We start from the raw sequence: 12,516 nt of genomic DNA on the forward strand, positions 1-12,516 counted from the left end.
GGAGAGAAGTGAGAGAAGACATTGTGGACAGTAAAGCAAAACCAGCACTCTGCCATTCTCCCATATTGACTGGAGAAAAATACAGAGACACATGAATGTGTGAGAGTGGAAACAAAATCCATACTGGATGGGTAACTGATACCATTTTGTTCACCAGCTGCTCTATTCTTAGGCTGTTTCCATGAACATGAAGCACACGATTGCTGTGCAGAACTGGCCACACTGCCATACCTTTCTCACAGTAAGGTTCCCCGTCCTCCATGTGGAACAGGCTATTCCCAAACGGCTTCTTACAAGCAGCACAGACAAAGCAACTTGTGTGCCAAGTCTGTCTCAGGGCATGCATCACTTCCTGTAAGACAAACAAACAAACAAACAACAATCTCCAGCAGAATAGCCAGCCCTGCAACCTCCTCCTGGAGAACTAACACAAGGCAGAGATGCTCTAAGTTCTTCCCTTCTGTATCAGCCAATTCCCCTCCTCAAAAGAAAGAATTATGACAGAAATTGGGCTCCTTTTGGAAAGAAAGAGGAAAGAGGACTGCAAGCTTTCTAGAACAATGTATTTGCCAAAGTGAAGCAACATGGTTCAGCCAGCAGTTTGTATCAACATGCCCAGCTGCTGTTGCAGGAGAGATTTTGCACAAAGATTCTGATTATTTTTCCTTTGTTTGGACATGGCCAGTATGAACTCTTCAATGCAAGACTGTGATTTGTTAATAAATTTCAAAGAGTAATTTTCTAAGACCAGGAATAAGTGGTGTAAGTCTGTTGTTTCAAAATAATCTAGATTCTGGAGTAATTTCTTCATGCTTCTTACAAAAACAATTCGCAAACTAATGTCAAAATCTTTAAAAAAAAAAAAAAAAGGAAAGGTTCTTTAGGTTCTTTTAACTTATGTGATTAGTAAAAATGAGTCTGCATGTCTGTTCCCAGGCCATGTGTTTATCACAAAAAATACATGAAAAACACACTCCAATTCTGTGCAACTGATGTTCTCCTCAGCTGAGTATATCTAGATTTTATCAGCTTCTTACTTCTGTCCAGTGTGGAGAAATCTCTCTTACGCTTCACTCTTTTGCCCAAAGGCTGCTGTCCTGGGCCCTGGTGCACAGTTCCCTGCTGATTTGCCAATCTTACGTGCAGCCAGGATGATGTTTGTCAGTGTATCTCTCTCCAACAGCCCAGATTTCAAAGGGCCAGCTACATAACTGCTGTAAATTAACTTTGTTAACTTCAGTGAAACAGCATTGATTTATAGCAGCTGAGAATCTACATCCTATTTTATGTTGCTTCCAATCATACACACAGACTCTGATTCACTTTTAAAGATTGTTTTTAATGTCTACTGATTATGACAAAATAGATTGAAGTCCTCTTCCATGCTTTCAATCCAGTGAATAGACAAAATAAGTCTAATTTAGATTTGCCATATATCTCATTAGAGAATCACCATTTGAGGTTCATTAACTTCTGTTACTGTTTGCTAAACAACTATCACTGATAAATAGGTTTGGATCCATTTATGAACCTCAGTGAGGTAAGAAGCAAAAATAGCTTGAGAAATCTTATTAATATAAATAGAGGCAGCTGGCATCTTTGCTATTTTCCTGATGAAAATCCATAATGGGAAACTGATTTGTGCCAGCATTCATTAGGTAGGTTAAGTCAGCACTCTGCTGTAAATTACTCCTTGTGCTGCTTAGCAAACGAGACTTGGTTGGAGCCAGAGCTTCACCATCCATGTCTGATGCTGCCACCCCTAATGGGCAGGTGCAGAGAAGAGCATCTGTAATGCCAACGTTTAGACAGATGTCAAAAGGTGACAGCTGAGAGTGAAAAACCACTGGGGGACTCCTTGCTTCCTCATTTGAAGAATACATATATTTATACATACATTTGAAGAATACATACATTCACTGCAGCTGCATGCGTAAATACACTGCTAAAATTATTGATGGCATTGCAATCTCATCACCATCTAAGGTATGTGGAGAGCAAATTAAATTGTCCATTCACTTGTACATGAGTCTTTAAGACAAAAGTGGCATCTATTTTTGGCTTTGTGGAATTCAGATCTTTGATTTATTCTGTGTTTTCTGAACTATAAGAAGACAGCAGAATTCCTCAACAGCTAACTGCTAACAGTGAGGTGCAGCAAGAGCAATGGGCCTCTTCCCAACACCACTGATTTCTGTACTGAAATAAGTCCTGTATAAGGAATAAAAACCCAGTTCAAGTCTCTTACTGTAAGGCAGAGAGAGATAAAAGTAACATAGTGTGTATCAGATAGCAGAAAACTATCCAGAAAGTGTTAATTATTTTACTCTCAGTGAGATGGGAGCTGGATTACATATTCTGTCTATGAGCTCAGTAAGATACAGAAATATCCATGACTTCAGATGGATAAAAATTAACATAAAATAAAATGTTTCTCATTCTGAAATAATGAACCAGCTGGGAAATAAGTCTTAAAAGGACAAAATAATAAAACATTCACTTTCACTGCTTACACTGTGTCACTTTTCACCACTCCACTAGTGTTTCACTATTTCAGGGATCCCTGCAGCTGCAGGAAGGGTTAATCCTGTTCTCTTACCCCCATAATCTTGGTGTGGCATCTGGCACAGGTGGGTGCAAAGAACTGTTCGTAGCAGCGCTCGCAGTACACGCTGTTCTGCTCCTCCACAAAGCACATGTCAGCCAAGGATGTCTTGCAGTAAGCACAATTGAATTCTTCTGGGTGCCAGGAGCGACCCATGGCTACCAGGAAAGGACCTCTGGAAACAATTGTAATTGTCTTGTTTGTATTGCACAAAAAGGTTGAATGACCCTGTTTGCAAACCCACTTTGTCAGACACCACGTACACATTGTAAGAAGCTACTTGAACCATGACGTACACATTAAAATAACATTCAGAAACCTGAACAGAAGTGGTCTTTTTCAAGACCATTACTGAAAACACACTGGTTAAAACATTTCATTATTGTTTGGTCTCCTACACTGCATTTACAGACAACTGTTGGAAAATTCAATTGTTTTCATATTTGCATAGCTATGAGTGGTCTTTGTAAGCAGATGCAAAGGCAAGTGGCAAAGGCCAAAGGCAACAGAAGATAATGCTAGTATTTGAAAGCATGAAATAACAGGCAAATTTCCATCCTCACACACCCACACCTCACTGAAGCTCCTGAAGTCTCCTGCCTTCTTCCCATCTGAGAGCACTGCATGCAGCAGTTCTAGAAATGTCAGACTATCAGGTGACAACTTGCTGTTTCATTACATGGAAGACACATTAAATTAATTTTGGTGATTGACTCTGGTGATTGTAGTTAGATAATAGTGATTATTACTGGAATATTTCCATTCCAGAATATAGAAAGGGCAATAACCAGCAGTTCCACATCACCAAACTAGCTCCTTTTAGTGGGGAAAACTGTCATTAAACATGGATTGCTTAAAGCTGATAGCAGTGCACAGGCTGACAGTAGGCACTGGTCCAGAGAGTGGACTGGGAGAGAAGGGAGAGGCACGCTATGAATCACTGGTAATAGAGTGTAGGCATTATCTTTCTCCAGACACAAAAGCAACAATTACATTTGGCTGCTGTTCCAAAATGATCCCTCATTCCTTTTCTCCCCACAATCTCCCCTCTGCCCCCAGCCCCCTAACTCTCCCAAGGAAGTTCCTCAGACCTCATCAAAGGGTTACCTTAGGACCAGAAACCTGCTCAAAATCAAGCAGGGATTTGCTGCAGCATCCAAGAGCCAAACAATTAGTATGTATAACTCTGCAGTGATAAAAAGTGAACCACACACCAACAAAATGAGCTCTGGAAATGTTAAATTAATGAAGCAGACAACAGACATCCCTGCTGGGTAATTTAACAGAGTCTTAGGCTCTGGAACTGTGTATTAATGTACAATAAGCAGTCTCTGATACTTTTTTTCCTGCTTCGTTCCTCTTCAAAGGCCCGTGACCTTACCGAATGATGCTGTTACAGTGGCCGCAGAGAGGAGTGCGGCTGCTGGCTGGAAAGCGCTCCGCCCTCTGAACCGTTCCCCGGGCCAGGGCAGGGGGCTGGGAAGAAGGTGGGACTGGAGACGGGTAAGCAGGAATTGTGGTAGGAGATGGCACTGGGGCACCCCGTGGAAGGATGTGCTTTGTGACAGTGGTGGTGGATTTTCCAGGTGCAAACTTCTGGGAAAAGGAGTCATCTGTTACCCAGGGAGGGCGACTCGCAGGCTCCGTGTTGGCAGGCGCGTAGGAATGAACTGGTGCTGGCGCTGTTTTAAGTACCCAAAAAAGAAACCAAGAAGGATTTTAAAGTCTTTTTCTTCTACTGTCAATACAGCAACACTTACCAAAGGGTAATCCACGACACACATACAATAAAAGCTTCAGGTGATAGTTAATGATGGCCTGTCCCATGGTTGCTCATTTATTCTGGGCTGAAGCCAAGGCTATCAGCACAATCAGTGACTTTATACATAAGCATTACAGAAATCATTGCCTCCTGGCTTTCACAGATTTCATGGAGACCATTGTCAAGATCATCTCTTCATTTTCCAGTAGGAATGGATATGACAATTCTGTGATAATTTCAAAGACTGCCATATACTCTGTTTAAGACAAGTTAAAAATAGAAAAGCCAGATAATATAGTAAAGTTTTAGATAGTATTCCTCAGAATTTCAGTAAGTTATGCTTAACTTTTGATCTCACTATATTAATTAAAACACAACATGTTCTACAGATATCACTGTTACCTATCATTTGGAGGTTTATTCCTAGGTTTTTGAAGAAAAACAGGCTCCCACAGGGAACACAAGAGATAGACACTGGAAGCAATACTGAGGGAGACAATTCAGCTCACATGACCAGTGAGATAAAGCCAACAGCCCTTAGAGGAAGGCCAGGCTTGCAGTTATGACTGATCTCAGTTCAGTTCTTGGCTCTGCCACAAATTTCCTGTATAACTTTGGGCAAACCAAAGTGTGTCTGCGCCTCAGTTCCTGTGTGCAGACCTTTTCTCTTCCACCCTTTGAGTAGCACATAGAACCTTCAGTGCAGTCTGCCTCTGTTTGTGTGCACCGGGCTCTAATCTTGGGTGGAGCTTTATCACGTTAAAATAAGCAGGAGCCAGGGGCTGCACATACTGACAGGTTTTCCCATTGCCCTGCTCTCTTCAGAACATCAGATCTGGCATTATGCAGGACTGTAGTTACTGCCCAAGAAACAGCCTCACTTTGCCAAGTACAGGGGCAGTAAAAGCAGTTTCCCTTTGCAAGGAAAACAAAGCAAATGATTGAAAAGAAGCTTGGAGAGCTGAAGTGTTTTGCTCGAATGGGAGAGCACAGGTTTGGGAACAGAAGCCAGTTCTCCAGCAGTCTGGGCAAACATTCCACACAGTAGATCCCAGCACCAAGAAAATCGACCAAATACAACATGTACAGGTTTAAGGGGCTTGCAGGAGGTATTTCAGCCAAGAGGGTTCTGAGAATAACATGGATTTTTCTGAATAATTAAGTGCTGAGAAGATTATGTTCTACTTAACAGCCCTCCCCCAGCCCACACCCTGCCACATAATAACTTACACTGATTATTGGCAATTTGCAAGTGCTTAAATTGCATATATATCAACGCACTGTGATCACCCTTGTGATCTTTTTATTGAGGTCAGAATTAAATCTAGTGCATTTTCTTGATAAAAATTTCTTTTTTATACAGCATCAGCAATGTTTCTGCTTCATAAAACTGTATCCCACCTTAGCTTGAGGCAGCTTCTTATTTTTTTTTTAACTTGGAAAGGTAAACAGTATTAAAGATTTCAGACAGAGTTTATATGCAATCTCTTTAGATCCTGAGGCTCTTGCTATTTATGTATCATGGTATTGAGATAGGCAAAATTAGAAGTTAATATTTCATCTCTAATTGGTGAGTTCAAAAGGCTCCCACCTATGAGGCTAATTAAACAAGGTGACTTCAGCTCACTTCACTATATTCTCTCTACCTTCTATTTCTTTTAAGTCTTTCTTTTCTATTTGCTGCAGTAAAATAAAGAAAGATAAAAAGGGAAAGTAAAATAAAACAACATAATAGGAGTTTTTTTCCAGTTACTAAAAGAAAGTAACAGAGAAATTATTGCAAAATGACAGATGCTGGGTGTTTGCATCTGCTGAGTTCTCTTTTCAGCTGTATAATTTATTTTTACAGGCTTGATTTATTACAATACATTTTCCTCCTGTGCACAAGGTGCAATTACTATTGCTTCAAAATAGTATCACTGCAATATACTAGAAAGACTTCACTAACTTTGAGATTTTAGCATTTGTTATTAAAAGGGAATTATGTTATTTGCTTAAAACTACATCCCTAAGCTTATATGAACAGTTCTTTGGGCTTAGTAGCTACTACCATACACATTCACCATGAATCTTTATGTATTCCAAAGTCTTCCAACACTAATCAGAGAAAAAGGGGGCTGTTTGCTGCTAGGAAAGTACTAAGACTCAGTATATCAGAGAATATATTCTCAAAATACCAGTATTCTATGAGTTGATCAATAAAAAATGAATACTTGAAATAATTCAGCAATTTAGCCTCTCTCACCGTGTTTCTCTCAGCCCTCACATTCTCTTAGAACAGGCAGGAATGAATGGGATTATTGTTGTCCTGAGAGCATGGCAGGAGAAGAGGTCTCTCTTAACAGGGGTAGGACAAGCCAATTCCTTGCTTCTGGGGAAGTTGGAATTCTCCCCCTCAGCTCTGCTCTTCATTTATGGTCTGTGGCTATTTTCTCTCCAGACAAAAAGGCACATTACCAAGACTCACTTAGTAAAGCAAAGATTTATAGAGTCTTCAATGCTTTTGTCACACGCTGACTTGCACTGTGAGAACATTTTTTTCTTTTTTCCCCCCCTTTGTTAGTAGATGACGTTAGTGTTACTCTTTATTATTTTCAGTAACAAATTAAGTTAAATTAATAACCACAATTGATATGGCTTGTTCTACACGCAGTGGCCACGTCCTTGAAGCCCAAAGTTTTCCCATATCCTATTATAATACAGAAGAGAAGACAGACAAAGCAGATGATGTTTTACGGGGAGACACTATTCCTATTTAGGGGAACTAAAAATGAAATAATGGTGTGGAAGCTGCTGTTTAGTACTGGAGGTGCTTAGGATCCAGTGTAAGGTCATTAAGAACTGTGGGAATCTCTCTACCGATTCCTTGCAGCGCAGATCCGGCCTTTCCGCTTGAGCAGTTCTGCATGCACAAGCAGGCCCAGCTGGACCCGGGGGTTTAAAGGAAAGATCTGCTTTCCTTCATTTAGGTGTCCTGTTACTGCACGGGACACAACTGGAGCTGCAGTTGCCTGGGCCATGTGGAAGGATATCCTGGTCTGGGAAAGCCTGCGGGAAAGGAATACCCAGGTGTGCTCTGCCATCTAGTGGGCCTTCAGAGGAGAAGTCTGTGCTCCTTTAAAAATGGGTTATGAAATTTAGGGAAAAGATTTCAGAGTTCACAGCTTTCTCTGCTGGAAAAAACGAAAGATCTTTAGCGGCAGAAGATTTCCCCCCTGAGTTAGGTTAGGGAAATGTAGACTGCCTGAAAAATCCCATCTGAACCAGATACTAAACAATGCAATTTCATTTTGAGACTTGTTTCTGTTTATTTGGGTTTTTTTTTCAAAGTGATAGATTAAAATAGCTTTATAAATCCTCTCAGTGACTGATTCAGATGTCTCTAAATTGGATATATGAGCCTGTTGACTGGTGTTTTAATCTGGAAGTTGCTGCCCAACATTTCCAAGGGAGGCCAGTCTTTGACAGAGTTGGATAAGGAAGTTTTCTAACTGTCCTGGTGGTTTGTTTCTAAGTACTATTGATTTTCCCATCTGTGACAGGAAATGCCATTTCCTCAATTTCTTCCCAAATGGAAATTTCCCATTTGCTCTGCAACTGTCTCCGAGGCCACCTCATGTTCCAAAACCAGTCTGAAGTGCTACTACATCAAATAAAAAACACTTCACAAAGGTACCAAAACAAGAAGCAAACATCTTCACTAAAATCTCTGCCTAGGACCTCTCTTGTACCTGAGTCACTTTAGAGTCCAATTCTGAAAGTATTTTAGAATCCCTTATTGTATATTTCAAACCCCCAAACAGTACAGGAGGACTTTTTCTTTCTTTGCCAACTATTTAAGCCTTTTTTGAGAGGCAATGAAGCCCAAGAGCAGCAGCATAAGGAGTTGCAAAGGAACACCAGCAATGTAAGAAGTGCAAAGAAGATGCCCAGCCTAGGAGAAAACAAAAGCCTTTCCTCTTATTCCAAGTAGAGTTCAACAACCAGCTTTGACTTTACCAGATCCAGCCAGTAACTGGAAATAGCTGCAGATGTATTTCTGTGGCAGGTTTGTATATTGAACTGGAATTTGTTCTTCCCCAAAGGAGCACAGGGCTTAACATCAGTCAATGTATTTAGGAGATATTTTGACTTGCCACAGTTTGCTCTCTTCTGCATTATAGAAATAAATCTGCTGCCATCATCTTTTCAAGTCAAAAATAACAGCATTTGCCTTGAGTGAGAACACGGTATACACTGGTGCACTGAACCAAAAGCAAATGAGGAGCTGAGGGTTTATTTACTTTGAGACCCTTAAATAGCTCATGAGAGCTCTGACTTGATTTTTTCTACCTTTACGTCTCAAATATAAAGATCAATTGATTTGTCTGTCTGCTTTATGTCTGAAATTCTCACATTTGTTTAATTTCATAGATCCAGAAACAGAACATTACAGAAGACAGAATAAACCCTGTCTGTTAGAATTCTTGGCCCTTTCATATTTATTTGACTGTAAAGATATAAATCAACTTTTTAATTCTCTTGCTAAGATCAGAAAACCCTTAATTTGAAACAGAACTGCCTTTAGACTTATATTGATGCCTCGTTTAATTCATTCAGTTTGATTGTTCGCATTTTGGTCATCAATGGTTTTAGAAGCTCAGTCCATTTGTAATACATTAATACCAAGGGAATTTAAATAATATCAAGGAGCTTATTTTCCAAATGAATGAATAACCAAATATATTCCTTAAGTTACTAGATCTCTGGGAAATGGAATGGCATTATGAGGTGCTTTCATACTTCATTCTTTATTTCAAATATAAGCCTAAGTTTGAGAAATTCAACATATGGTCTTCCTATTTTGCAAATATATCCTCCTCAAGCAAACTCCAGTTATTTTATCTCCTTCCTGAACTGTACATTCTTTAGCCAGTTTATCCATTCTGTACTGTCACTGGGCTCCTAATTGGATACATTGAGTTATTTTTCAAATGTATTTCTTCTGAAAAATCAGGCTACACATTTTTTATTAGACTTTTCCCTTGCTTTTATTTTCCCCTCTGTTTGTTCCACATTTTAACCCTGAAGCAGAATACAAATACAACATAATCCTCACTCTTCAGATAATCTGAGGCAAAACTAGCAACACTTAGTCCCACATGTATAAATCCTTTCTGATATGTCAGTGTACAAAACGTGTGCTTTCCACAATTCATTTTTGCAAAAGAAATGCGTGAGCATTTTTTTCTGAATCTCTTCAGAACTCTGAAGCTCCTTACCTGGCTGGTAGACAGAGGGCTTTATGCTGGCAGTAGTAACAACTCTCATTTTTGAAGCAGCAGAAGGAGCAGGACTTTCACTGTAGCTTCCAGAAATTGGCATTGGTGTATATGACTGGGTTGTGTTTCTAAAAGCAAAATGTAGGTGTGAAACACTTTATAAACAGCAAAAGGTCCTGATCATGAAGTCACAGATCTGGCAGCGTCCAGAGAACCCCAAGAGGAAATGTCTGTGAGAACTACAGAGAGAATGCTGGGACATTCATTGGTCCTTGTCATTGCTAAGGAAGGATTGGACAATTCTTTGGAAAGAAAAATTAGTCAAATAAGGATTTTAGGTAATGGCAAGTTTGCTGTTGTTGTCACAGAAAATAGCTTGCTGAGGAAATATGACAAATTTGAAACCCTCAGTTTAACAAGGGATCAGACTTCACAAAGCTGCATACAAAGTTTATGTTTTCTGTTCCTTTGTAAACAAAAAGGCCTGGTCTTGTCTAAGATAAATCAATAGGGGATATCTGGACTTAAAAATGTACTTGCTCAGCACAATTACTATTATTACAAATGCTAATTAGTATTTATATACTGTTATAACTATTTTCAAAAATATTAAAGTGACCTTTAAATTTTTTTCTGAAACTCTTTTCCCTATTTAGACTGACGCCAAAGTTTACATTAATTTTCCTAATGTTCAGATTCATCCTTCAGAAAAATATATGCAATATTATGATGCAGTTTCTTGCGGTCCTAGAATAAAATAATTTGCTCAGGATTCCAAACATCAGCAAGAAACAGTTTTTCTCTCTTTTATGGCTTAGATGGTGATTCTCAGTTTGATTACAGTAACAGATTAAAAAATGTGCCTCCTCTATCTGCCAGTTACTTGGATGATTCTGTTTGCAGTGCCTGTGCTTCACAGACTGCTGAAGGAGCATTCCAGTCACAGCAAGCAAGAGAGAATAAAGAAGTACAAGGACGGGAAGCCACAGATAACGAGATATGTGCAGTAGGAAAAACCTCTTCAACCACAGAACATCCTTCTTACTCAACCTGAAAAGATAATTCTGCTTTTTTTTTTCCCCTTCAGTGTCACTCTCCCTATGAACTAGATCCCTACCTATTTGTGCTGACAATTAAGGAGTTATTTCCACTGTGGGTTTGTCTATAGGAAAATATTTGTCAGCATATGGAAAGAAGCATCCAGCTTTCTGAGACTGTTGGTCCACCTTGACTTTACTTTCTTTAACAGTGGAAAGAGATGCCATCTGGAGAAATCACGTTCTAATCTTACATGGCAAACCCAGCAGATTTCTTCCAGTACAGGTAAGAAACATTCTGAGAAATGGAAACTTTCAATTTTTAATTTTGAGCAAAATAAGCCTGTCCTCAAGGCAGCTTTTTTCTGCTCTGACAGTGTTTCTGCTATAGATCTGGTTTCCATAGCATTGCTGCCTCAGGCTAATTTATTTTGTCTATTTAGCAAGACCTAGGAACTTAGCTATTGCTACAGTGGCTACAGCTAATTATTTCTGTACCCAGTCTAGGGCTTAGGCCTGGATTTGGGTCCACTATACCATGAGTGAACACGACTCTCCAAGGTAAACTATTTTATTTGGTTTGTATCCACTGTAAATTCTGTTGTGAACTGTGCTGTGATTTTGTGACTGCCAAAGCTGTTCTAGGCACTGTAAAACCTTCTGTTTTCCATTCCTGCTGTCTGTTTCCTGATGATAGCTCCTGTGTGGTGCCTAAAGTGGCACTGTGCTCCTGCCACAGCACAGGGACACGGACATTGTGGGCACACTGGCTTCACCCACAGCTTCCAAAATGCCATCAGCTAAACACACCACCTAAAGACTTGTCCTTCGTTTAAAATCTGCTACTCAGGGTAAACCAGACAGCTCAGTGCCCAATAGCTACAACGTGGGTTAAAAGATTTGAAAACGACGTGCCGCACAGCCTCAATCTGAAAAAGTCATCAGGAAACTCTGCTCCCAGGTGCACAGGTCCAGTGGTTACAAAGACTCTTCTGAATCTCTCTTAATGCACAAAATAAATAAAGAAGTTCTGAACCAGATTAGTAATACTTATACTGTCATGAAGAAAAATGGTTATTCAAAAATCAAGTATTTATCAAATGTAACAGCATGGTAAAACCACACCCCAGGTTTCCTTCTGTTCAGGGAAATGAAGCTGAAAAAAACCCCAAACAACACCCATCCACCCCCATTCACAATATCAAAATCATAGAAAATTAAAAGAAGTACTGAACCCTTTTAACCCTTTTCCATGTGTATGATGCATATTAAATACAGTAAGGAAGGCAAGACGGCTTGTCAAAGAAAAATAAAGTGTTACATTACATCATTAAGGGTTTAGTGAAATAAAAGATTTATCAGAATTTCTACTGAAGAAAAGAAAATGGCATGTGATTAAAAGACAACAACAACAACAACAACAAAAAAAAAAAAAAAAAAAAAAAAAAAAACACCAAAAAAACAAAAAAAAAAAAAAACCAAGAAAGAAAGAAGGAAATTAAGAAAGAATAAAAAGATGTTGTAAGGACCAAAGATGCTTTAATGGATCAAGAAGCGCTGGCATCTCAAAAAGCAGTGAAAGCAACCTTATTGAATTTATCTGTAGCAGTCAATGGCATGTGACAGGCAGCAAATTAAATACCGGCTCTGAAAACTATTAGTTGTCAGAAAAAGAGAGAGTAAATATTTCTAAGCAGATCATTTTTACGTTAACGCTTCACTAGATGGCTACTAGTAGCAATAAACTGGTTTGTTAAGTGTTTTTAAGGTAGAATAGCTGCACAAAACACTTTTATACCTCTGCTTTGACTGGTAGCTGATGGAGGTGGAAGAATGCCGGTTGAAACTAAA

The 12,516-nt window shown here is 39.3% G+C and overlaps 1 protein-coding gene across 6 annotated transcripts in view; it reads right to left on the reverse strand.

Annotated features, from left to right (window-relative positions):
- The window catches only part of LDB3 (LIM domain binding 3), a 116,094-nt gene that overhangs the window by 6,936 nt on the left and 96,642 nt on the right, over window positions 1-12,516 (reverse strand). For 4 of the 6 annotated variants that reach the window (XM_063406038.1, XM_063406033.1, XM_063406032.1 and 1 more), the window contains 5 exons: window positions 12,464-12,511; window positions 9,629-9,756; window positions 3,987-4,287; window positions 2,600-2,780; window positions 232-352 (listed from right to left, as the gene is read on the reverse strand). In XM_063406038.1, coding sequence (XP_063262108.1) covers window positions 232-352; window positions 2,600-2,780; window positions 3,987-4,287; window positions 9,629-9,756; window positions 12,464-12,511 — 779 coding nt within the window. The remainder of the gene's footprint in view (window positions 1-231; window positions 353-2,599; window positions 2,781-3,986; window positions 4,288-9,628; window positions 9,757-12,463; window positions 12,512-12,516) is intronic. The other 2 variants (XM_063406034.1, XM_063406037.1) reach the window with 1 other exon arrangement.

Source organism: Prinia subflava, chromosome 9, assembly GCF_021018805.1.
Source record: "Prinia subflava isolate CZ2003 ecotype Zambia chromosome 9, Cam_Psub_1.2, whole genome shotgun sequence".
Lineage (NCBI taxonomy): Eukaryota > Metazoa > Chordata > Aves > Passeriformes > Cisticolidae > Prinia > Prinia subflava.